Below are 27,702 nucleotides of genomic sequence, written 5' to 3' on the forward strand. Positions count from 1 at the left end.
AAAAAACGAAGCTCAGGAGGCAATTGCGAAAGCCTGTTATTTGTCAGTCAAGACACGTCTAATAAAAACGTGAATTTGTGTTGAGTGCGTTTTAATTAAATTATATGTTATTTCTTCAATTATATGGTACTCTTGTAATGAAGAATAATTGTTTTACGTCTAGAAAAAGTGTGAATGTTGTGCCATATCTACTGTTTGAGGTTAGCAATGCCAGTGAAAAATCAAAGCGAGTCATCACTTCAGAATAAAAGAGCTGACCTTTAAGCTTAAAGCAGTTTTCAAAGGAAATTTTCCTTCATGCCTATATACACTATAGCGGGGGTGGGCATTCCTCGTCCTGCAGGGTCACTGTCCTGCAAAGTTTAGCTCTAACCATATTCAAATACACCTGTATGTCTTTCCAAGCAATCCTGCAGCTTTTGATTAGATTTTTCAGGTGTGTTTGATTAAGTTGGAGCTAAACTTTGCAGGACAGTGGTCCTCCAGGACCAGAAATGCCCACCCCTAAAGGAACCGTTTTGGTTCCCAAAAGAACCTTTGAGTCAGGTTCTTCACAGAAACATTTCTTTGTTACTTAGTCTGACAAAAACCCTTAAATGAGCCTATTTATTTTTAAGAGTTTATAACGTTTGCCATGCATTTTGTTGGCACATAAGAGTACCGACCGCAAAAAAACAAGGTTTCGCTATGGCAATAGACCAGGAAATATTGACAGCTTAATTTGAATCTAAATAACGAATGAAGCTAGTTAAAAGAAGTCAAATAAATTCAAACACGTCTAGTGAATGACATGATTTAGGTTTGGGGTGTGGGTGTAGCTGGTATAAGTTGTCAACATTGCTTATCTGTAGACTAATGAACATGTCGTAAATGATTTATGTAATAGGAACAAAATAGTTTCGGATTAGGCCTCAAACCTGGCATGCAGACAGGGATCCAAGGGAAAACCTTTGCCACGTGTGTAAAATCAAAAGCTGCTGTTTTATAAGAATTGCATGCATACTCTTAAAAATAACAGCTCCTATACGTTTACATAAAGAACTCCATCCACAAATATAGTGGCAAAATGTTATACAGATTATAAAAGGTTTACATTCATGCATTTGGGCAGATGCTTTTATCCAAAGCGACTTTACAAGGTATATTTTTTCAGTAAAGTTCCCTGGGTTCGAACCCATAACCCTTTGCTAATGCAATGCTTTATTGACCTACTGGAGCACAGTAATGGAAAGATGGAGAGGGAAAGATCAAAACGACACAAAAAATTTATTTGTCGATTTATGTGTGAGCTGTTACATTAACAGATAACATATACCACAGTTAGGCCTGGAAAAGTGACATGAATTAATATAGACCTTTAAGACTGTGATGTCATAATACTGTCAAATATTTAAAGGTGCAGTGTGTAATTTTTAAAAGGATCTCTTGACAGAAATGCAAAATAATATACAAAACTACATTATCAGTGGTGTATAAAGACCTTTTATAATGAACCGTTATGTGTTTATTACCTTAGAATGAGACGTTCTTATCTACATATACCGAGGGTCCCCTTACATGGAAGTCGCCATTTTGTGCCGCCATGTTTTTTACAGAAGCCCTTAATGGACAAACTTTTTTACTAAATTGTCTGCGATGACATGTTTGTCCGGTAGCGGCTACCGTAGCTTCTTTATGTAATAAAAAAATGAGGGGTAAGCAGTGGACTGAGCCAGTGATGCGCGGGTTGATCCGAAATGAGTGGGTGCCTGCGGTCACCCGGTTACGAGTCATCCAAAAATATTTTTAATGATATTCGGGTCATTTGAAATAAAGATGCCAATTAAACAATTACTACTTTTAAAAAATGCGGGCAAGGGAGCGGGTCAGGTACAATATTTTTTTTTTGTGGTCCGAGTTGCGGAGGGTTAGTTGAAAACGTCGGTCGGGTGTGGGTTGTTTATACATTGACCCGCGCATCACTGGACTGAGCCATTGTTTGCAATTCACCAGCACTACACCACTAGATCCAGCTAAAATGTACACACTGCACCTTTAAAAAGGGGGAAATGTTGCGTGTTGAAGATTAAAATGTCACCATTATGCAATGTTGTAAGCTTTATATTGCTAAATAGGGATATATTCAACAAGACTATTAAATCCTATTTATATCGTTTTAAATTGTTATGCACAACTTAGCTATAGTATATACACACTTTGTATACATTTCAGTATAAATATGTTAATGCACATTTTGACTTTAAAAACAAACTTGCTATTGCACAGAAAACTGTGAATGTCTGGGTAGTTTGAACCCCCAAATATCACCCAAGAACCATTTTCACTGCGTTTAATAAAAAATCATTTTTGGGTATGTGACAATTTATTATGCAGAACAATATACTGTTATATCTGTTTCTAAATTTATATTACGATAGATGGATGGATAGATAGATAGATGAGTTCAATATAGGATAAATGTCTGTATTACAGTACAGTACAAAATTAAGGGGCATAATTGTCATTAAAAAAATAATAATAATTTTTTAATAGTTCTTAATGTATAAAGGCTTAATTTTCTTTATGCAAAATTCTGTTTACTTTTATTTTTTAAGATGAAAAATGACCCAAGCATTTTTTACTGATAAAATATTAAAATCCTCATTCGTCCTCAAATATTTTCCACACATACAGCAGTACACACACACCGAAATCACATGCAGCCTTCCCACTATCACCTGTGACTTCAGGACGTGATGTGTGTTATTGTAAAACATACCGAACTAGACAAGCATATTGTTAAATCCAATGCTTGGCTGATTTGAAGCAGAAGTCATATAGTATGAAGTATTACAAAGAAACATAAATGTCAAGGTGACAATATTCTCAATCGCACGTGCACGTACACTACTTAGTAGCTACATAAAACCCTTTACAACAGGACAGAGCGAATAAACGGTATGGAAAACAGTGATTTTTGAACAGGCAACGTGAACAGTCACATTCTGGGAAACTACTGGAGTGCAAATCTGTCTTTTTCCCTCCTGTAGGTCTGTGCTTTACTTTGTACGGTGAGCATCAGACAGCATCGGGCGAGAGGAAGAGCAGCAATATGGATAACAGAGGAAGAATGCGGATCGCCGAGATGGTCGGAGCGTCTCCTGTTGGTTTAGGTCTGGAGTCTGGCTGCTGATTTGGGGTCGTGACATCCCGTGGCGGAAAGCGTGTCTGGATTTTGTTGTCTAAAATTATTGGGAAAGAAAAATAGATAAAAAAGTAAGGATTAGTTGAAATGATCCATATTAATGCCTATTAATTAATGCAGATAATTACAAATAAGCCATTGGCAGGTTGATTGTTCCTCCCCTTGAAGGGGTTTGTTCATGAGCAATAATATTAATGATAATTAGTTCTGATTGGCTGTTGACAAAATTCATGTCACTTGGCTACAATAAAAAAATGACATTTTACATATGGCACTGCTGTATTATGCAAGATATCATTTCAGACATTGTTGCAATTGCTGTGCACAACCAAATAAGGAAAAAAAGTAATTTAGCAATGACAAAATAACATTTAGATGAGAAACTCTTTGTGAGGAAATCCATCGTGGATCGGGTGATAAATCGTGGCGCATGCACAATAACGATAGTTTTATCTTTCGGTCGAACATATGTGCATTGCACAGCAGACGAACGGGGCGATATATCAACACCAGGCTCGGAGCCGAGCGGCGACGTGTGCTAACAAACACACACCAACAGACGGAATTGAACACGTTAATGTGTCAATGCAATGATGCATAGTATAGTGTGGGCACAAATTGCTGACTTGCTGTATGAGAAGTCTGGGCATGAGGGCACGTTCAAGCCTGGATGATTGTTTTTGATGCATCAATTTGCACCAAAACAAGGAGAGGTTTGACAAAACAACAAACACGCCTCTTACCGATGAAACTCAAACCTGAGACTCTTACACAATAGCCATTGTGCCATGTGCACAATACACAATGAAGTTCATTTATCTGCAAACACTCGGGGGTGATACTGTATGCTGATTTGGATTAAAACGGTAAATGTATCCGATTTGTATTGAGGTACCAATGCCAATAGTGTTAGTATTGGTGAGAAAAATGTTTCGAAATGATACTGAGAACGTTTGCGAAATGGCTTGTTTTGCAAAAACAATACCAACACATATGGCATCACGCTAAACATGAAGTAATTGTGTGAGGCGCAATGATATTACGCAGCGTCTGAAAATAGTCCCCTGCTATTGAAAGTAGCCGAGGGGACTATTTTCGTGCACTGCATAATATCATTGCGCCTGCTGCAACCATGTTACGGCGGCAAAGTTCTTGATTATTGCGCCGGAATGTTAGTATGGTTCCTAGCCATATCGGCCTAGAAAATCGCAATTTTAAATTTTCCATCAGTCTTAGTACACGATGTAACTACAGAAGAGTCAAGTTTTAAATAGGAAAAAGGTTGTTTTTTTGCGCGATGCTAATGGTCTAATCAGATTCAATGGATTATGCTAAGCTATGCTAAAAGTGCTAGCGCCAGACCCGGAGATCGCCTGAATGGATTCCAAAACGGTAAAACTCAAATGTTTAAAAAAAAATCAAATAAAATCTTCAACAAAAGTGGAGTGTCCCTTTAAGAACAGAGAAATGCGATGCATGGATAGGCTACATGTGTGTGGCGTGTTTGAGTCAAACAAACTGTACTTGCAGTTTTGTTGTTGACCAAATGTATATATTTCAACCTAATCCAAGGCAGAAACTCAATCAAAACAGCTGGCCTTGACTAAATAATTTATCTCACAACATGTCTACACTTTTTTTTGAGGCTCTCTACACTGGACCTTCGGGATTTAGGGTCCATTAGCTGGCGATTTATTGCTTAAACGTTATTTTGTAACTGGATGGTTCCTGTCCAGAATAAGCTCCGATACAGACCTGACTTTGGGCGTACGGTCAAAAGTTTGACATTTTTAATTAGACGGATTATATCAAAAATGTTTACAGCTTTTTATACAACAACACCTTTTGACACGATTGGTATAAAAGTACTGATTTTATAATCATCGTAAAATTAATCCTAAAAGCCTGCTTTGACATGTGGCCATGCATTCGGTATATAATAGTGAACAATATAATTACAATAAACCTGTGTTTTCTCTGTCTATCAAATGTGCAAGTGAAGCATGACCAGGTATGACAAGAAAAATGATTGCATTTTAGATTTTCCCATGAACCTTTAGGTGTTGCAGGAACAAGCCGACACAGATCACATAGCAGACTCTGTAGACACCCAAGATCTGAAGCCAGTCGGCGGAAACCGGCAGCGAATGCTTTTCAATGCTTCATAGCACACAGCCTGAATATATAACCGTGACAGTTAAGTGTGCACTGGGCCTTCTTTGACCTAGTTTTAACAACCTACATACAGCCTAATTTATGAAGAGACATGAAACAATAAGAAGTCTATTATAAGCCAGTGAAAATTTAAGTAAGAAACTTCTTTTGCTTCATTAAAATATAATTTTCAAAAACTTAAAGGCACACTTACAAATCTTTCGTTAAAGGGAAAACACCACCGTTTTTCAATAGTTTACTATTTTCTTACCTCAACTTAATTAATACATCCCTATCTTTTTCATTGCGTGCACTTAATCTTTGTATAGCGCGTGGTGAATGTGTTAGCATTTAGCCTAGCCCCATTAATTCCTTAGGATCCAAACAGTGATGAATTTAGAAGCCACCAAACACTTCCATGTATTCCCTATTTAATTACACGAGTAAGTATGGTGGCACAAAATAAAACGTGGCGATTTTTTAGGTAAAACTATATTGTATGGCGGAAGAGCACTTCATTTGCAGCACTTCGACCTCGGGTGCAGAAATATTGACGGACGTTTGAGCGAGAGGGGCAGTAGTCAGGAGTGATGATGTTACTGTGCGCCAAGGTCGAAGTGCTGCAATCTAAGTGCTCTTCCGCCATACAATATAGTTGTCATGTTTTATCAGCTTAAAAAATCGCCACGTTTTATTTTGTGCTAATATACTTACTCGTGTAACTACTCATGTAACAATCTTTAAATAAGGGAAAACATGGCTTCTAAATTCATCCTTGTTTGGATCCTAAGGAATGAATGGGGCTAGGCTAAATGCTAACACATTCACGACGCACTGTACAAAGATTAAGTGCACGCTTTCAATAAAGATAGATATGTATTAATTCATCTAAGTTGAGCTAAGAACATAGTAAAATATTGAAAAACGGTGGTGTTTTCCTTTAAATTTATTATATGTCATGTGATCCACCACTAGGGGTCTCTACCTTACGTGTACTAAAACAAAGCCACTTATTAGATATTTTTTTAAGTCCGGCATGTAACGGAAGTAGCGTTTGTCTTATTTTCCCCGTCGTGATGTATATCTGAGTGAAACGGCTTCTGAAATGAGAAAAAAGGTAAATTTGTACATCGAGAACTGATTTGATTGTTTGAAATTAGGTCATGTTGCTATTTGCTAATTGCTGCGATCTTTTCCCGGCCCGAGAGATTGTTTCAAAGAGGGGAGGAAAATAACCTTTTTTATTATTAAAGATTATGAGGGGAAATTAATAAAAAAATAATGAAGCAGATAAGTCATTTGTAAAAAGACCACTATATAAGTCATTTATACATGTATAAGTACCACTACAGTATATAAGTCATTTGTAATAATACCACTATATATATATTAAAAAACGAAACCGGAAGTAAAGTTCGGATCCAGACGTGTATCGCGTGTAGTACAATCTGTATGACTTCTACGAATGAGGGTAGGGGTGAAGTTTTGTTTATATATATATATATATATATATATATATATATATATTTATCTAGCTTTTCATAAACAGGGAAACATTAATAATCACAATATGTTCGATTATAGGAGTCAGAAACAAAACTTCACCCCTACCCTCATTCGTAGAAGTCATACAGATTGTTATACAAAAAAACCTAAATAAATTTGTATTGACGGTTTCAATGGACGCACGTGCTCTGACGCAATACACGTCTGGATCCGAACTTTACTTACGGTTTCGTTTTTTTAATGGTCTGACTAGTTACTAAACTGATCTCTTAAACAAATGCCTCATTGAAAATAACAAATGTTTTGGTTTCCTAGGTAATCTATGTGTTGTTGTTTTTTTGCTTTTTATATAAATAAACTACATTTAAAGAACTTTGTTGTTATTTATTCTTAGCGGAGTTTACCGGAAGTTACGTGCGGACCACGACAGCCGCTTGTTTATGTTGTTACTGCTGAAACCGTCTATATGACTGACTCCATGTAAATACATGGATATATAAGCATAAGAGGAAAATAAATAAATAAATAAAACCACAATATTATATAAAAAAATTTAGTTTCATTTTAATTTTATGCCGACTTTAAATGTTTCTGTCTTAGATATACAACTTTTGTAGGAGAAAAAATTACAATAACAGTTATCAACATGTTGATTTACCTCAGTCCAGTCATTAATTTTACGCCATTAAAGTTGTTTTTAGGATAAACTCCTATGAAAGACACAACGATTTAAAGCAGACAGCGTGCTATTGTTAGCTTGTCCGCCCACAACATTTATATAATTATGTGTGGTACTTGGCAGGCGCTAACACTCTTGATGTTTATAAGCCTGAAGACAAAACATCTCTATTCATTTATTTAGTTTTGCTTTTTCTTGTACCAGAGGTGGGAATAGCAGGTGTTGAAATGGGATCTCCTACCAGCAACGGCAGAATTACAAATGAGAAGCGAACTGCGAGTTTATGCAGCAGGATGCTGAGACATTCAAATCACACCTTCGTTTATAATTAAAGTGACAAAAAATGGCACATTACTTCTCCGGTAATGTATGTTAATATGTGAATAAATTTCACATTAGAGTGGCTTGTTTTCTCCGAAAATGTAATCTTGAAAAAAACCACACATGACTGCGGTGTTAACTTCGATCAAAACAGAGCACAAAGTATGCAGTACATCTGCAGACGTTTATTGTAGCACTGTAAAAGATACATAATGACACTGCCGTTTTAAGTAGTACCATGAAACTGTAATTAGATTCATATAACACCATCAATTCTCAAAGAGATTCAGAATTAAATTTGGTTTACATTGGTTTGAGAAACTGTACTTCCTGATTAGATTGCTAGGATATTTCTAGTTGCCTACTATCCAGAGTCTTTACAATACTCAGATTCCCAAATTTCCTAAATCTTGTAGTGTAATGGCCGTTTCATATGCGCTGTAAAAAAAATGCAGCATGAAGTTCAATTCAACCTACTATTTTAAAGCCGGAGTGCACAATTTAAAAAAAAAACGCTTTGGAAAAGGGAGTCGGGCCGACTACCAAAACACAATCAGCAGTAAGGTACGTGTCTACTAAACAACATCGTTGCCTGAGTTGCGTATGTGTGGGGCGGGTCTATCAAAAGAAGGTCCAGATTCTATTGGGGTAGGGACGTGTTTGTTTAGGTTATGTTGATTTGTTAAAAATACTGCACTTTTTTACAGTGTTATACGCGGCCAGCGGTGAAATCTCTGTGCGACAATACCGCTTTTTTGTGTAGTGGAAGCGTTTTGTGCAGCGTTTTGTGAAAATATTTTTTGTGCCTGCCGAAGAGGCGGGATTTTAGGTGCATGAGCACCATGTTCGGTCCGCCACCAATCCACTTGTGTTCCTAGTCTTCCTTATTGTACTGTACTTGTTATTGCCTTATCGTATCTTTCACATCTTTGTCCTACATGTCTAATTGTGTGTTCACACCAGACGCGGAAGAAGCGGAAAAAAGCATAGTTGGATGCTTTACTTTTGAAGTTTACTCGCTTCATTCGTGCGTGAAAGTCGAGACATTCATGCGTAAATTTGCGTCATGGGAGGAGCTTATATAGCTCAAATTGAGTAAACTTACCAGATTGTTCCACCTCCTCACTCATTTTCTTCCAAACAAGATCGTTTTAATTCCTGTAAAAGTACGAAGGTGTCTCATGTAGCAATGATGATTGTCCTCCATTGTTGTTTCGTTTTTCTGGATCTGCTCCCTTCCTGTAATCCAACACTGCAATAGTAAACTCCTGATTGGTTAATGCGGCGCAAAATTCCGCCAAAGTTCAGATTTTTCAACTAACAGCCATTCGCGCTTACCGCGTCGCAGGCAGTGGCGTAGCAAGTGAGTCCCTGGCCCATATGCAAAAAAAAATTTACAGGCTCTCTTAAGCCAAAGCCCCCCCAAACCTTGCCCGTTGGCACTGTTAACTGTGGCGCACAAGTCTGTTAACAACATAAACTTTTAATAAGGTAGTCCAATATTTTTCCTTTACTTTTTTACTTTAAAGGGTAGATTTAAATAAAGAAAAACAAAATATTTTGGGTAGTTTTTGACTCGTGACTAACTTCTTCGCCTTCTCTTTTCTTTTGGAGGCCCCACTTTTATGTTTATATTCGTCCATCCTTAATGTTCATGTAGATAGCCGTTATAGTAACCTCTCACTGTGTTTTCTTTTTTTGGCGATGCGTCATGTAAAAAAAATTATGGCGTAGTAGTCTATGGCAGCCGCTGAGTGCAAAAAAATAAATAAATAAACGCAAACAAGAACTGACGGAGAAACTAGACATTACGGAGAAATCACTACACATGATATGCATACAAAAATATATTTATTGCAACCACATATAAAATAAAATTGAAAAAATTTTTTTATTAGAAGCTGGGCCGGGCCCCCTATTGGCCCGGGCCCATTTGCACGTGCATACCCTGCATGCCCAGACGCTACGCCACTGGTTGCAGGATACCTATTTGCGTCTTTAAATTGACTTAACATGTAAATCATTTCCGCCTCTTCCATGTCTGGTGTGAACGCACAATAAGAGAGCACCACTTAATATAAGAAATAAAAACTAAAGTGTGATCTAAAGCTAATACCCACAATACACCACATCAAAGGAATTATGTTTTTATTAGAAAACTAAGGACTACGGCAAAGCAAGCCTGCAGATTTAGACACATCTGCAGTATTTGGTGTGTGAAACACTGGTTTTACCCTTTGGGAATCAATCTAATCTTCCACAACAAAAACAAGGGGGAGGGTGAGAGAAACCAGTAGATCTAAAGGAAGCTTAACATTATGTTAGCCCATAAAAATCTTGTTTAATGCATAAAGAAAAAAGCAAGTGGTGATAGACAGCGCATTCATGTCAAACGAGGTCATCTTAGTCAGAGTTTACCAAACTGTCAGAGCATGCCCGGAGTCTGATGCTGAGAAAATAATCAGATAATTATGAACCCAGACACGCACGAATGCCAACACCGTAACATGAGAGCATTCACCAGTATGTCCCTTACAACCAACAGTCAAAGATTATTAACAATAATCTTTTGTCCCAGGAACAGTTGCATGTATTGTATTGCGAATAAATACTTTATATTAAAAATAAATTTAGATTACCAGATTATTAATTAAAAAGGGACTTCCCACTTAAGACCAAACCCAGACCCAATATACTGTTACATATGCGTTTGCTTTTTCAACTGTTTACTTTCTCTGAAGACCTAAATTGGGATACTTTTTGACGCATATGTGTATTTAAGGCAAATAAAATGACAAAAATGCTCACTGTCATAATAAGCAGCAGAAACACGTCTTGCATGCTCCTCTCAAACAGAAACAGCGCGCACATTTAGCACTGTTGTTTGTGTTTTGACGGCTTATAATCACTTGTTTTAAAACTGCGCTGCTTAAATACGTGTACCAAAGTAAGTGTTCGGAGTGTCATGTGTGTTGCTCGTGTTTTCAAAATATGTGGTTGTTGCGTAATGTGAACCATGTGCATCACGTGTTTAGTCAAAATAAGTGCCTGCTGCACACACGTCAAAACCGTTTATGATAAAAGAGACGCTCACGTTAAAAAAATACACGCAAGACACTCCCTTAACAGTAAACTCGGATTACGCGCGAGATTATGCGAGTATCTGGCAAACGCAAGCGTTTTTTTAATCATAAACCTTTTAGATGCGTCTGCAGCAGGCACTTATTTTGACAAGACACGTGATGCATATAGGTTCACTCGACGCGCCGAACACATATTTTGAAATTACGAACCACACACATGACGGGCTACATACATGTTGTGACGAACTTCTCATCGTGCGCCCTCGAAAAAAGAAGTCACCGGCTGCTACTGACGTGTACAATCATTATGTTTTCGTGAACATGCGCACAGCAACGTGACATGGGCATGTAACCTCGATAGAGACGATAGTCCAAATTATACCACGGGTCTGTTGAATGCTTTATTCTGATTGGCTGAGAAATGTTCCGTGGGTATGCATTAATTTCTGATAACCGCACACCTAACTTGTCAAATGTCTTAAAAATAGGCACAAGAGCAATGTTTGTGATAACCGTGGTATAAGAGGAATAATTGACTCCGGTCCATTGAATTATTTGAAAATAATGCACACGCGCGGTGTAATGGCACTCCGCTTCGCGTCATGCCGCATTGCACCATGGGTGTGCATTATTTTCTTATAATTCAATGGCCCGTCGTCAATTATTCCTTACGTATTGGTTACTCAACTGTTTTTTCCTATTTTCTTACCATTTTCGCTTCGGTTTAGAGTTAGATTTACATACCGTAAAATGGCATCCTTACCCAAACCCAACTCTAACCCTAACGCCAGGCGACAATAAAAAAAATAAAAAAAATAAAAAAAAAATAATATAAAAAAAAAAAAAAAAAATAAATGAGAAAAAAATAGTATAAACCAATATTTCAAGTGACATCCGAATGCAAACACCAAATCTAACCCTAAATCGAAGCGAAAATGGTTTGAAAATAGCAAAAAGCAGTTGAGTAACCAATACGTGGCAATGACACATAAACAGAAATTCGTGATACGATCACGAAAAACCGTGGAAATTCGTGACAGTATCACAAAAACGAATAAACAAATTACGTGACTATAGGTACATAATTTTGTGAGACTGGGTAGCGAAATGCGGACGAAAAATATGCTTTTTCACTTTTCAGTTTCTGACAAAAGAAATCTTTCCATTTAGTTCCATTTAGTTTTATCCAACAAATCAGATTGCAGAATCCAACTGGGTCGTGGATGCCATTTCGTGTCGACTTTAAAAAAGTCAATCATTTGCACGAACACATTCGGGTCACACGCTCATACCCGCACACAAACGCTTTCCCTGTTTGACCTTCATCAGAAGCATGAGGTTGGGGGGTGTAAAGGTATCTCATCCAATCCTTGTTGAATTACTAATGAGTTCTTTATTACCCAAGCCACGATTCCTCAGGGACGACTATGGCAGCCGACCCACACATCTCAACCAAACATACACCCGCTTATACGAAACACAAATCCAGAAAGCAAACACAGCGTCCCTTTTGTAATTTATCCTTGAGCATTAACTGCATTAATTGATATATTAAACTGGAGTGATCTGGAGTTGGCACATTGAGTAATGAGGCTTCTTTCGCTCTCAACAACAGCGATTCAATAGCACGGGTATTCATGTCACCTAATTAATCAAAATAGAGCTGGCTGAGAGTTTGGAGGACGCTCCAGTCGCCGACACAATCGGAGACCTTCATTTCAGCGTTGATAGAGAAAAACTAGTCTTTTATTGGCACATTAGAGAATTGTTAGGCAACTTGAAGTGCATCTATCGCAAGGACAGGCCTATTGAAGCAGTTTGGGGTTAAATGTCTTGCTCAAGGGTACGGTGGTGAAATTCAATGGATAACAATTTGCAAGGTCAATGCAAGTGTGCATTTTTAAGTCCCACAAGGTTGGGTAAAATATTAGTTTTCTCTAATCTGATATTCTTAAAAGTTTTTTATAAGTTTCACTCATGTGGTGAGGTTTCATTTCATCTGGCTGGAGGTTAGAGCTCAGCAAGTGCTTATCAGACTCTGCTTCCATAAACAACTGTATTAAATTACATTTTAAATACCACATCCCCCTCATGCTCAGCAGCATCAGAGGTCTGATGACGGACAGAAAAGGACAAAACTGGGACATAAATAAATAAATAAATAAGATACTTATGAAGGGGAATGGTGGTTTGAAGCTGTGGTGCAGTGGATAAGGTGAGTTTTGGTGCCCATGTGGGTCTATCTATCTATCTATCTATCTATCTATCTATCTATCTATCTATCTATCTATCTATCTATCTATCTATCTATCTATCTATCTATCTATCTATCTATCTATCTATCTATCTATCTATCTATCAGCATCCTTGTTACCGAGGCAACCGATCAAAAACGGGCCTAGACTTTAAGCACAACAGTAAGAAAGCTTCTATCTATCTATCTATCTATCTATCTATCTATCTATCTATCTATCTATCTATCTATCTATCTATCTATCTATCTATCTATCTATCTATCTATCTATCTATCTATCTATCTATCTATCTATCTATCTATCTATCAGCATCCTTGTTACCGAGGCAACCGATCAAAAACGGGCCTAGACTTTAAGCACAACAGTAAGAAAGCTTCAGTTCCAACGAACTGTATTAGCATTATTGACGCAGACAGCGAACGTACCGTCTCACATCTGATTCCCAGGGGGTCCGGAGGAACGGATCAATGTTGAATTTTATATGCGGATCTCGGAGGACATGCATGCAAAAAATTAACATTCCCGTTACGCATCCGGAAGTTCACGGCACGCCCTAAAACAGACCTCGGCTTTGGTGTCAATTCATCCGAGGTGACCGTAGAGATGGCCATGCGTTTTTTTGTTTGGTGCAGACACGGCCAATTACAACGAAGTACTTCGACAAAAGCAAACAATGCAAATTGCACGTCTTATGTCAGCTTATCTCGGCATCATCAGAGAGACAAGCAAGAGCGCGAGCGTGTAAGAGAGAGAGAGAAAGAGATAGAGAGGGTATCATAATGCTCTGGTCATTGTTAATGAACCGCTTCCTGTGAAATGAATAATTGATTGATTATCATCAGCTCTGTGGTCGCTGTTGGGGGGAGTTTTACCTCAGTGACCCTGGATGAGGCTGGCCGTCATTCAGCAATTCATTTTTCATCAAGCCAAAGGGATTAAGGGGATTTAAAATGGATATACCAGCAGTTCATTTTAATGGGTATTCGGTATTAAAAAGGAAAATAGATTAAAACGAAATTTGAGGGTAAAACTGTCCTTTAAACTATCGTCAACTTCATAGTAATTTATACTTAAAAGCTCTGTTAGGTTTCCAAAAATATCAAAATAATGTCTTCACATTCCCATCAAACAGCATTCATAACGCTATCCCGGAAGTTACATTATTTGCATGTGTTTTAAAGTTTTGACCGTTTAAAGTTTCATTTTCCTCACAGCTGCTCTCGTCCACGTACACAGCAGCCTGTCATCAGTGCACGTAAACGGAGCGATCTCTCTCACTTCTTAAAGTGACAGTAACCTAATTCATCTCTGAATAAAATCACTCTCTGCTCTTCACTGAAGAACTGTTGTAGTTTATACGAATGCGTGTATATTTATTTCATTCATTGAAGACTGTGAAGTGTTTTATTTTGATTACTCTTAACAAACATAAACCTTTTTAAAGAGATATTAAATATGTCTTTACAGAATAAATATTTCTTGTACTCATTTATTTGATTCTCTATTAACTCTTTCCCCGCCAGCATTTTTCCTGATTTTCACAAAAATTTAATTCCTTCCAGAAAATGTTATTCTTTAAATATGTAAACAAACAATATATCAAATGAAAGAACAGACTCTCTGCTTTCAAAAAAAAGTTTCATCCTACTTTCATTAGGTTTCTTCAAAAACCCCAATTTTGAGCAAAAATTTGAGATAATTCCATTTTTGTGAAGGGCTTTTGATAGAGATCAGATGCAGATCGATCTATAAAACAAACACGGAGTTCTTTGTCTTTTAGGTGAGGTGTAACTTCCGGGTTGTATAAGTTGCGGAAGTGCGGTATTAGCGGTATTGCGGAAACCCGGAAATTCTTGTCATTGGCAGGGAAGCGTTTTCTCTTAATTGACGAGTTATCTCGTCAATGGCGGTGAAAGAGTTAAAGCAATAATATACTTAAATACTGTAAGTAATATAATAAAGGCAACATCTGTGGTATAACTTTATCTAAAAAAAAATGTTAACAGTTACAGTCATCATCAAAGAGCTTGCATATCAGCCTGAAGAATCGTTATCGGGCATTGGTATCGGCCAATCACGAAGACAACAAATTGGTAATCGGTATCGGCTGCAAAAATCCTGATAGGAGCATCCCTAGTTGTCTCCTTAAATACTGCCTATAAATAAAGGCAATAATGCCCCCCCCCCAAAAAAAGTAAAATGCTTTCTTCTTTTGTAAGTTGCTTTGGATAAAAGCGCCTAAATAAATAAATGTAACGTAAATCTTAAAACAGTTTAAATTAATCACACGAATAACAGAAGATTTGAAAGTATTGTAAATAACTAAACAGTTTGTGGCCAAATTTGAAGGAAAAATTTGTTTTAAAAAACAATAATATCCAAATATTGATGATATGTTACCCACTCTAGTTGGATTTACTCAAAAAATTACTTCAATTGTAACACTTTATTTTTTTTAAACAAAAATCAACTTTGAGAGTGAAAAATTTAGAGGTGAAAAAAATGACTTCAATTGGTAACACCTAAAAATTTAATAAGTTAATAATAACTAAAAAGTTAATACAACTTTCACTTTTTACACTGTGTGAAAACCCAGTTTTCTTTATAAAATCTATATAACTTTTCTATGTATTTCTATATACGTAATGTAAAGAACATTGTGTGAAAATATAACCTTGATAAATTTAATATTGACTGAGTAAGATCATGTCAAAGATTGATATCAATGTGTAAAATCAAACTTTGATGCTCCTAATCTCATAATTGTGACTTTCATGAGGGTCACATATTAGCAAGAAGGTTGGCGATGGCCTTAAAGGGGACCTATCATTTTTTAAATGTTTAATGCTGCGTTCAGACCAGCCATAGTAAAGGCGTTGACGCACGAGTGATTTCAATGTTAAGTCAATGTAAAGACGCGTTGACGCGCGTCTGGAGACACGATTCCGCCTCATTCGCGCTTCTAGTTCAAGCTCTTTTGTTTGTAACGCACCATGTTAACCAATCATGGGCTTGCTCTAGAATTGAGCGCTGCAGCGGGAAATGTGCGAGTTTGAAAAATGTGAACTTTGGCGGAAAAACGCGTCGCGTTAACCAATCAGGAGCTTGCTCTAGTAGTAACGTGATTACAGAAAGCGAGTGGAGTCGCAGAAGCCCCTCCCATGACGCGAATTTCCGTGTCTCGATGACTAGAATTTCACTCGCGGCTTTCACGCGTGAATGAAGCGAGTAAACTAAAAATGTTCAAGCGGCAAACTAGAAGCAGTAGATGAGAATTTGACGTCTCAAATGCGCTATAAAAGTGCTATAATTGGGTCCCCAGTGCTTTTAACAACCTAGAAAATGTGAAAAAGATCAACCCAGTAACTAAGTTTTGGTAAACCATTCTCTGCAAGCATGTGAAAAAATAGGTCATTGAAATCTGGTCCCCCTTGTGATGTCAGAAGGAGATAATACCACCCCTTGATCTGCACTGTCCAACCACGACACTGCAGTTTAGTGCAGGGATCAGCTCATTTGCATTTTAAAGGACACACCCAAAAACATCACATACGTACTCTGGACACACCAACAATTTATTAGACATATTAAAAAAGTCTTGTGAAATGTCCCCTTTAAGGTGAAAACTATGACAACAGAAAATACGTGCTAACTTCACAAAAGTACAGCCCCAGCTCCGTTTGAATCAGCACTTTGTAACCAAGTTTCAACAAAGCTGGAACTTTCAAAGCAGGGATGTCATTTGGAAATTGCCTGTTCCTGAGACAACGGACAAAGATGTATAGCCTTATATAAGCAAAACCAAGGCTGGACTCCAGAGCAACAGAAAACAAACTTAAAGAACAGCACGTCTTCTTTGAAAAATGGTACAATATCCTGCGACACGCAACTACGTTCATCGATTATTAGGGAAATCTATTACATTGTTCAACTCCAGCTTGCCAGTATGAGTAAAACAAATATCTAAGTTGATATCTCAAAGGAGCAGTCCACCCCAAAATTGAAATGAGCTTTTTACCCTTCATAGCAAAATAAAGTGATGCCGTTAAATTACAGCAATTACATATAAGACTAGGCTTTCTCAAGCCAACATAAAGTTTGTTCACAAATCTAGTTATTTATCAATACTGTATAGTTTTATAAATAATATATATACTTAAAATGCAAATAAAGGAACAGAACATCCAGAAGTCCCTGTTATTGTCTGAACTGTAAATAATGAGAACAGAGACTGACCCCCAATGCAAACACATGGCAGAAAATGGCTTTGGGTTTCTAAGCAACATGGGCACAATGTCCTCTCTCGGGAGCTATGATCACGTAAATGCAAATAGACAGTTGGCAATGAGCTGTCGACGCAAAGGACGAGCAAGAACAAACTCACCTGTCTCACTTTTTTCGTCGCCCGATTCTGGACAGCTGTCTTCGTCATCGCATTCGCCACTTCCTTCTGGCGGGTCACCGCTGCCCGTCTCGTCTTCTCCGCGACCATCTGCTCCGAAACCCGTCTCACCTCTCATCTCCTGTAACACAACAAAAATCACAGACAGTTCTCGTCACACATTCTTCTTCAGTTGGCAGCGAAAAGCATTTATTCGGTTTACTGTAGCTATATTTTCAACATTCAAATATGTTACAGTATTGAAACACAAATATTGATGCATATTTATATAGTGTAAATCAACAAATGTTTGGACATTCCTTGACCCCTCACCATTTTTGGCTTTAATGTCGCAATACTTATGGAGGGCACTGTATATAGCCCCAAATGTTTTGGTTGTCCCCTCGATGTGGTTACGGCCTTGATCTCTACTTTCAAATTCTCAAGCTGTAATGGTCGAAATTTAGTTTAGTCGAAATCACCCATCCATTCCAAATAGCCCCATGTGTTTCAACAGAAGTCTTTTAGCCAAAAAGTCATAAGTGCAGTTTTAAACATGGATCCACTGAAGTGTAGCCTTTATTTTCACAGCGAGAGAATATACAACACATGCTGTTGCTAGCTTATAAAAACAGCTCAGGGATTATAAAAGCAAATCATTTATAACATCCTAACCGAGATATTTTATTCTGACCTCAAATTGGTTCTGTTTTCAGTTTATATATACTGCAGCTTTAATAACGTTTTTAAATAGAAAAGAACAAAGTAACTTCAAAGTCCCCCACTGTAATGGGGAGATGTTCCAAAACCAGAATCACGGAAATCCAGAATAAAAATAATTATATTATTAAACGATAATATAATTTTATTTTTAAATATTATTAACATAAAATGATATTATTAAACAATATTAAAACAATATTAAATGTGTTCTCTGTTTTTCACACCACAAAAAAAATGTATTTACCACCCAGACAAATTAAACGATAAAAAACGATAAATTATATTTATTTATATTTATTTATTCCAATGTGGTGAATATTGGTAGATTAAAGGCTCTTGTTCTTGTTGGCACAGATTTATGATTAAACTGAAACCTTATAACGATTGCCACTAGGGGGCGAACTCCAACAGTCGTGTCTGAATGTCATGTACAATGAAAAGGCAACTTTAAACGCTACTTTCTGTGCTGAAACCATGCCCACATGCGGAAAAGCAGCCATCTCTCTCAACATTCAACACTGCTACAACCTGCATAGATACTTGCGATTGTGTTGGGGCGGAGCAATGCTCGGTGGCTCCAGTGCATCATCAAGCCACCGTTTAAGCCCCGCCCAAATAATACTATCACAGAAACATGGAAAAACGGTTTAATGGTGTAACTCCACAAATCAGTCCTACAATACATAGTTTACAGTCTTTGAATTTTTTTTTTAGAAATACATGTCTAACATTTATAAGAAATAATCTGATCTGAGTTTACACCACCGTCTTAAAGGGACACTCAACTTTTTTGGAAAATAGGCTCATGTTCCAGCTCCCCTAGAGTTAAACATTTGATTTTTACAGTTTTGGAATTCATTCAGCCAATCTCTGGGTCTGGTGTTACACCTTTTAGCATAGCTTAGCATAATCCATTGAGTCTGATTGGACCATTGGCATCTCGCTCAGAGGTGACCGAAGAGTTTCAATATTTTTCCTATTTTAAACTTAAACGCCCGAAAATAGTCCGCTTGGTAACTTTCAATAGCAGGGGACTATTTTTGGCACTGCGTAATATCATTGCGCCTGCTGCAACCATGATACGGCAGCAAAGTCCTTGATTATTACGAATATAGAATGAGAGTATTGTTCCTTGCCATATCTAATTTTCTGTCGGTTTTAGTACACAATGTAACTACAGAAGTGTCAAGTTTAAAATAGGAAAAATATCGAAGCTCTTTGGTCATTTTTTAAGGCGATGCTAATGGTCTAATCAGATTCAATGGATTATGCTAAGCTATGCTAAAAGTGGTACCGCCAGACCCAGAGATCGGCTAAATGCATTCCAAAATGGTAAAAATCAAAAGTGTTGCTTTAACAAATTGATGTTTAATATAAAAATATGTTGAGGATTTGGGCCGAAAAGATTTCACTTTGGGCGGACTTTACACAAAAAAATTGCTGGGTTGTTTCAAATTGTTGGCTGGTTGCTGAAACCACGCCGCCTAGCTTGACTGTAGTGACAGCAGTGGCAGTTCACCCGTCACTCAAGTAGCCACACCCCTAAATTATGCACAACTTTAAAGCTTAATATAATTTAAACGAATGAGGTACAAAAAAATTCACCCCCCTCACAGTTGTCATTAAGGGCAAAATTGGCTATATAGACCCAAAACACTTTTTGTACCATGATGTAAACATATTATTTTCTACTATAAAATTGGGCATTTTAACATGGAGGTCTATGGGAATTGACTCCCGTTTTTGAGCAAGTCTCAAGCGGCCAGTCGATGAATTGCAGTTTAAGTCACTTCCGTATTGGCTTCATCAGAGAGATCGGAAGGTTGCCCCTCGGTTTCAACCCAAATACCTAGAAAGTGTTCATATTTGACCCAACCATGGGTTGAAACAAGCATTTTATCATGAAATGCTGGTGTTACAATGAATCCTGGATATATTGGTACATTCAAGCACAGTTTTAATTCTTCTTTAAGAATTTAATTCTCTTGCATTTCTCGCTCTTTGACAGCGAAACCACACCGAACTTCAGACAATTAAATTTCACGGTGACTGTGGATCAAATCCCCCAGGGATGTGTTAATGAACCGGGTGTGTAATGAAATGTGCCACGCGTCTGGCGAATGCCATGGCAACACAAATGTCTTCCTACCCCCTGATTTAGATTAAAAAGCAGGGATATATAATTATTAGTGCTTTCATTTCCCTGCCTGGTTCATTATTCAATTTTGGTATTGGTGCATATTACATTTTAAACATTCTGTTTGTGCTAAGAGAAAAAAAAACAATTAAAGAATCACTCAATATTAAACATTGTGTGTTTGTATTAAAATCTGCATCTGTATGAAGATGTCATAGTTAAAGTCAAGTAGCATTCACATTTGTTATCCTCGATGTGGAGGCTAACAATCGGCATCAAAAGCATTTGGATAAATCCAAGCAGATTCTGAATTTTTAGCAGCATTTATGTATACAAATCAATAACATCCTTGGGTGGTGGTGACAGGACCATATCTCATTGCCAGTAGCTGATCCGGTGACTTAACCCTGTCAGCTGGACTTAGATGTGACTTTAATAGTCAGAGAAAGGCGATATAGAGGCCCATTTGGCCGCGGTCTGATAAATAGCTGTGTCATTTATGCACATACTGCTTACATCCAAACCATATCGCATAGGAGTCATTGGTGCCTTGTGACATTTACCGAACACAGAGGGCTCGGCTGTCTTCAGATTGCATTGAAATATGACATCGGTGTGTGTTTATGTGTTTGTGTTTTGATGTATGTATATATTAGATGGGGGTTATGAAAGAATTCATACTCATTAGCTTCTCCACCATGACACGTCTCGGTTCATACGGCGGTACAAATCATGCCTGCGGTTTCTTCGTGCGCTGATTTTGGGCGGTGGGCTCATAAATAACTTGGGTTTATGCAAATGAGTATTACATCATATTCGCCGGTTCAAAGCTAAAGAATGCACAGCAGATTCTGAGAAAAAAATTATAGCAACCTTTGATTTAAAGGGACACTTCACTTTTTTTTTTTTTAAAAAGGCTCATTTTCCAGCTCCCCTAGAGTTAAACATTTTATTTTTACAGTTTTGGAATCCATTCAGCTGATCTTGGGGTCTGGCGGTACCACTTTTTGCATAGCTTAGCATAATTAATTGAATCTGATTAGACCATTAGCATCACCCTAAAAAATAACCAAAGAGTTTTTATATTTTTCCTATTTAAAACTTGACTCTTCTGTAGTTACATCATGTACTAAGACCGACAGAAAATTAAAAGTTGAGGTTTTCTAGGCAAATATGGCTATGAACTATACTCTTATTCTGGCTTAATAATCAAGGACTTTGCTGCCGTAACATGGCTGCAGCCGGGGCAATGATATTGTGGCCGAAAATAGTCCCCTGCTATTGAAATAAACCAAGGGGACTATTTTTAAGCGCTGCGTTATCTTAGCTATACAGAAGAGTCACGTTTTAAACAGAAAAAATATCAAAACTCTTTGGTTATTTTAAGCGCGATGCTAATGGTCTAATCTGATTCAATGAATTATGCTAAGCTATGCTAAAAGTGATACCGCCAGACCCGGAGATGGGTTGAATGGATTCCAAAATTGTAAAAATCAAATGTTTCACTCTAGAGAACAGGAAAATAAGTATATTTTCAAAATAAGTGGAGTGTCCATTTAAACTCATCCTGGACTGGAAATTCTCACTTACACAGGGTAAGATAACGCAATATAGTTAAATACATTAATGCTTTAATATTGCGTTAAAGTCGTCATGAAATTGAAATTAAAAACTTTTTTTGAAGGAATATTGTGCTTTTTTAATAAATGACCTATTTGTGAGCTTCATTACCAACCTAAATTGTGAAGACGGCGAAGCCCAGGAAAAGATCGTAGCAATTAGCAACATGACCCAACTAACAACGATCTATTCAGTTCTCGCTGGATGAAATCAAGTCCCAACCTTTATTTCTCATTTCAGAACCCGTTTCACTCGGATATACGTCACGACATTGAAAATAAGACAATCGCTACTTCTGTTTCATGACAACTTTAAGCATAATTGAGAAAACTACATATTAGATAATATATTTAATCAACTAAAATGAAACGGGGAAATGTTCTTTAACATCAACTGCGATTTATTTCTGCAAAAACTTTCTGTGGAGATCGTTACCTTAAGCCTAACACTTTTAGCCCCGCCCCTTCCTTTATGTACAGCATAATGTTTTTTACGGATTTAAAAATACATAATCGGACTCTAACGGTGCATTCACATAGGGCGTAAGCGTTGAAGCTTCCCATTCACTACTAATGGGTGACGTCATGCATTGCCGAACTGAATTGTGGATCCGTCAGTGCCACGGCATCAGTGCCGTTACTCGCGGCAGAAGTTGAACATTTCTCAACTTTTCGAGCGGCAACACGTGCATCGGCATCGGATTGCCTTATGCAAATAACCTAGGCAGAGCCAGCCAATTACGTGTGATTGGCTGTTGGCCACGCTTCAGACAAGCCTTTTGTTAAGCGATAACGCTTACTCCCTGTGTGAATGTATCATAATAATGCTCCACATCTCTTTACATTTCCCATTGTGAACAGAATACGCATTACACAAAATGGCGTAAGTATGTGAATGGGTTACGATATCGTAATATTCAGCATGTAGATATTTTCTTAACTTTTTCCACGCCATTGACGAGTTAACTCGAGAGAGAAAAATGACGCATTTTTTCAGCAATCTGTATTTACGCTATCATCCACCAGATGGCGCTCTTACCTGGAAGCACCCCTCAGGTCAAACAGTTAAAACTCAGTGTATGTTTTGATCGCTCTGAATCGGATCTCTATCAGAAGTCTTTCACAAAAAACGCTATTATCTCAGCTTTTCGCTCTAAATTTTGTATTTTTGAAGAAACCTACCCATATTTGAGAGGTGATAAAAAGAGAACAAATGAAGGTAGGATGAAACGTTTTTTGTTTGAAAGCAGAGGGTCTATTCTTTCATTTAATATATTGTATGTTTATATTTTTAAAGAAGAACATTTTCTGGAAGGGATTAAACTTTTGTGAAAATCATAAAATAATGCTGGCGCTGGATGGCAATTTTTTTTTTAAATACTGGCGGTGAAAGAATTAAATATTGATGCACTACAAAGCAGACTAAATTTTTTTTCCTAAAGCTTATCGTTTTTGTCTTGTTTTCCAGTAAAAAATATTTGTCATTTTTTCCAACTTTTTATATACATTTCTTTTCTTATTTCACACTCCTGTTGAAAAAGTTTTTATTATCATTTTCAAGCTATTTTAAATTTAATATCTTGTCTCATTTTGCTTTTCAAGTAACTGTTTCTTATCTTATTAAAGTATTTTTTCTGTAAAACAACATTACCAATCTTAAAAATGACTGTGAAAGCAACTTTGGTCGGCCTCTGCTAGACCTCACCATGGACTTGTGACCTGAAGAAATAATGAAAGTAATTTCACAAGACGTTTAAAGTAAACTCCTCAACCCCTGTCACAGATCTACTGTACTTTCCCAGCTTCGTGCCCGCTGGTGACGCATGTCAGCCTGCACCCGGCAGCACTGTGGGCCAGGGTTGGGTCGGGTTTATACATAATGTGAAACCAGAGCGTCTGGTTTTAATGGAGCAATGAAAGACGTTACAAAATGGCTTCCAGAGGGGCCGACAGCACTGCCCTTCGTTCCCTCCCAAATACAGCTGCAGGAACGACAGACATTGTCATCGAGCCAAATGCAGGTCTTCAGTGCTCCCAATGGGAATGCTTGGTCTGATCTCGCTGCAGTCTGATCACAGAGCGACGCCGGGACTAATGACACCGTCTTACCGCATTTGGTGTACACCGGCCCCCTATGACAAGGCCTGGACTATTTTTGTTCGGTGGGCGAACTTGAAATTACGCATTTCTGGTTCGTGGTGTCTTCTGCACAAAGCAAACATTCAGTGAAAGCATCATTAAAAGGAACACAACCCATGGCCAACTTTGTTTCTGTAGAGCGTGACATTAGCAATGCCAAGGTTGTGGGTTTGATATTTGTGCTAAGCAAAAGTATAACTTTAATGCACTTTAATTTGTTTTGGATAAATGTCTTTTGCAATGTCATTGCATAGCAACCATAACTTTCAAATATGCACATTTTGTATACAATCTTCATTTAAATTTTATGATGTACCGACCTGAGATGTTTATGGACCTACCTGGTTGAAACGCTCTAGCCTTTCCTTAATGCTGACCAGTCTTGGATGTGCAATTTTGACCTTTATCTCTGGGTTGTGTCTCTGGGCCTGCAGTCCGTTTCCAACCACTCGACCCGTGTAACTGCGACAGAAAGAGATAAGTTACAGATACCTAAAGCGAGCGTGTTGATGGCTATCTTACTAATTTTGTCTTTTCTAGGGGACAAAAATGCAGGGAATGCTCAAAGCCTGTCAGATTGATCAGACATCCAGTAAGCCTTTCATCCGCAATAAATGATTTAAAAAAGAAACCCACATTGAAGCCTGGAGACAAAAATGTGCAGTGAATATTGACCCCACGCCCTTTAGTGAAAATAAGGGGGCTTCCTTAGAAAAGGCCAAGCAAAACCAATACTAGCAAGATGAAAAGCTTGCCTGTATTACCCCAGCAAGCAATTGTCTTATTTCACCGTCTAGGTTAACTACAAACCACGATACAGTCCGGCTATGAGTAACCCACTTAATTGACTTGAATTTCATGTCGTCTTTGCCAAAATAAATAGCAATATGATATTTCATTATGTAAGTGACTACAATGTGTTTGGTTTTATTTTATAAAATTAAAAAAAAATTATTTTAATCTTCACTGACAGCCTTGTTTTTGCCAAGACATTTGGGCTGTGTTTGCACGGCTATTAGACGTCTCTTAAACACAAATTTCTTGCTGGGTATATCAGATTAAAGGTTACACGGCACAAAAAGTCTTGTTTTAGTAGCAATATTGAAAAAATCTTTATGGGATTTTTAGACGTTTATCTTTAAAATACCAGACTTTTATTTACTATGCACTAGGAATTATTTGAAAAATCTGCAAAAAGACAAAATGCACTTATGTTCAAGATGCATTCTCTATACAATGTTAAAGGGGATATTTCACAAGAATTTTTTAAGACTTCAAATAAATCTTTGGTGTCCACGGAGTACATATGTGAAGTTTCAGCTCAAAATTCCATATAGATAATTTATTAAAGTTCAGATAAAATTTTCACTTGGTAGGTGTGTGCAAAAATGTGCCATTTTGGGTGTGTCCTTTAACATGCAAATGAGCTGATCTCTGTACTAAATGGCAGTGTCGTGGTTGGATAGTGCAGATTAAGGGGCGGTATTATCCTCTTCTGACATCACAGGGGGAGCCACATTTTAATGAGCTATTTTTTTACATGCTTGCAGAGACTGGTTTACCAAAACTAAGTTACTGGGTTGATCTTTTACACATTTTCTAGGTTGATAAAAGCACTGGAGACCCAATTATAGCACTTAAACATGGACAAAGTCGGATTTTCATGGTATGTCCCCTTTAACTATGCAATGCACTGTGCTTAAAGCGTAACTAAACCCCTGGTCAGAGCCTGACTCCACCCACTGGCAATATTTGAAAAATGCAAGAAAAGTGGGCAGATCCCAACAGAGATAGAGGGGACGACCTAAACTCGTACCAAGTGTGTGGTGAGATCGTAACAAGGGCGTGGTGAGCTTGAACCTGCTTACGTCACGAGTCATTTTTTGGACCCAACATCCAATAGGAAAATTCAACTGCAGTAGTCACCGTTCAACCTGAAGAGGGCAGCACTCAGACGTTTTTACACCATATATTGTAGTATTGAAACACTTTATATCCAAATGTCAAAAAACTTACTAAAATCAATGAACAGCACTAATAAAGCATTATTCTTACAGATCATTCACTAAAAAAAGTTGGATTAGGGTTTAGTTACTCTTTAAGTACATTTACCTGTAGGATTTTTTGTTATTTCTACTGGGAAAACAAGTACAAAATAAAAACACAATTAAAATAACATTATAATATTTACTAATTTTTTAATTTTGCAGTATTCTACAGTAAATAAATTATTTTATGGTTTATTGTGCATTAAACATCACACGAATAGAGACTTTGCACGTGCCATCTGAAGCTGAGTCTAGATGATGGTTGATCTATGAAGTCTTAAATCTTCAGTAGATTATCATTTTCATAGTCATCACTGATATCACAATTAAAGTTGTGATGGATGCAAAGGGTTTTATGTTGGTCGCCATGGCGACACTCGGAGGTCCGTGGTCTGCGGCGTATGAGATCAATGGGTCAAGAACATGCAGGTCAGGTAAGGTTAAGAGTCTGATTACGTTTTGAGAGTGAACTTTAAATACAGAAGTGATCAGAGGATGCAGATTGATGTAAAACCCAATAAAATCTCTATATTGTTTAGTGATATGAATTAAATTATGACTCATAAGTCTAATGACTTAGAAATGTAAAAGCACACTTTGCCTTTGGAAAGTGATATGATTTAAAGTATCAACAGCATAAACAATGCAAGACGAGACCCTGAAATTAATTTTTTTTAAACCAAAGGAAAAATGTCTCATTCCGATGTTGCCTTTTCATAATTGTGCTTTTATTCAGTCTCAGTTGTTTCTCCTAAAACTGCTAAGGAGATAGAAACGAATAGAAACGAAAAAGACTATTGAGCGGTTTCCCAGACAGGGGCTGTTTCTCAATATGAGTTCTTCAACGATCTTGCGGCCGGGTGTTTGCATGAAGTCAGATGGAGCAGGCGGTGTTGGTTCGTTCAAAATTTTCTAATATACATATTTTACACGATCCATATAACGGTGCGAAAAAAAACACGTTGCTATTATCAAGTCACATTAATATGCTAAAGACGTAATGATGAATGAGACGCTGCAATGCAACCCATCAGAGAAACTGGTCTATTTTAATTAATAAAAGCATATATCAACTATATTTTCCTCATTTTATTACATTAGAAATCATGAAACATTCAATGTTTAATTTATTTTAATAATTCTTTATATATAATACAAATAATAATAAAAAAAACTGTGTAGAGGGCACAACAACCTCTTTGGGGGGGCACGGCCCGCGAATGCCCCCCCTTGACGCCGGCCCTGTAATCACGTCACTATTAAAGCAAGGTCCTGATTGGTTAACGCGGTACGGAAATCCGCCGAAGTTCAGATATTTCAACTCATGCGTTTCCCGCGGTAACGCTCAATTCGCGCGGAACGCGCCATCTGTGCCACAAGTTCTGTGCGTTACGCAGAATGCCTTATCGCGTCTTTGCATTGACTTAACATGTAAATCACTCGCGCTTGCCGCGTCTGGTAAACCCAGCATAA

General features: G+C 37.5%; 1 protein-coding gene across 2 annotated transcripts in view; it reads right to left on the reverse strand.

Moving 5' to 3' along the window:
- Positions 1-1,249: 1,249 nt before the first annotated feature.
- The window catches only part of gpc5b (glypican 5b), a 51,595-nt gene continuing 25,142 nt past the window's right edge, over positions 1,250-27,702 (reverse strand). The window contains exons 7-9 of one of the 2 annotated variants that reach the window (XM_073861988.1): positions 24,523-24,643; positions 17,576-17,705; positions 1,250-3,221 (exon numbers count right to left, since the gene is read on the reverse strand). In XM_073861988.1, coding sequence (XP_073718089.1) covers positions 3,058-3,221; positions 17,576-17,705; positions 24,523-24,643 — 415 coding nt within the window. In that variant the 3' untranslated portion in view covers positions 1,250-3,057. Of the gene's footprint in view, positions 3,222-17,566; positions 17,706-24,522; positions 24,644-27,702 lie in introns of both variants that reach the window. The other variant, XM_073861987.1, reaches the window with a different exon arrangement.

The sequence above is a fragment of the Misgurnus anguillicaudatus genome, chromosome 23, assembly GCF_027580225.2.
Source record: "Misgurnus anguillicaudatus chromosome 23, ASM2758022v2, whole genome shotgun sequence".
NCBI classification, from domain to species: Eukaryota; Metazoa; Chordata; class Actinopteri; order Cypriniformes; family Cobitidae; genus Misgurnus; species Misgurnus anguillicaudatus.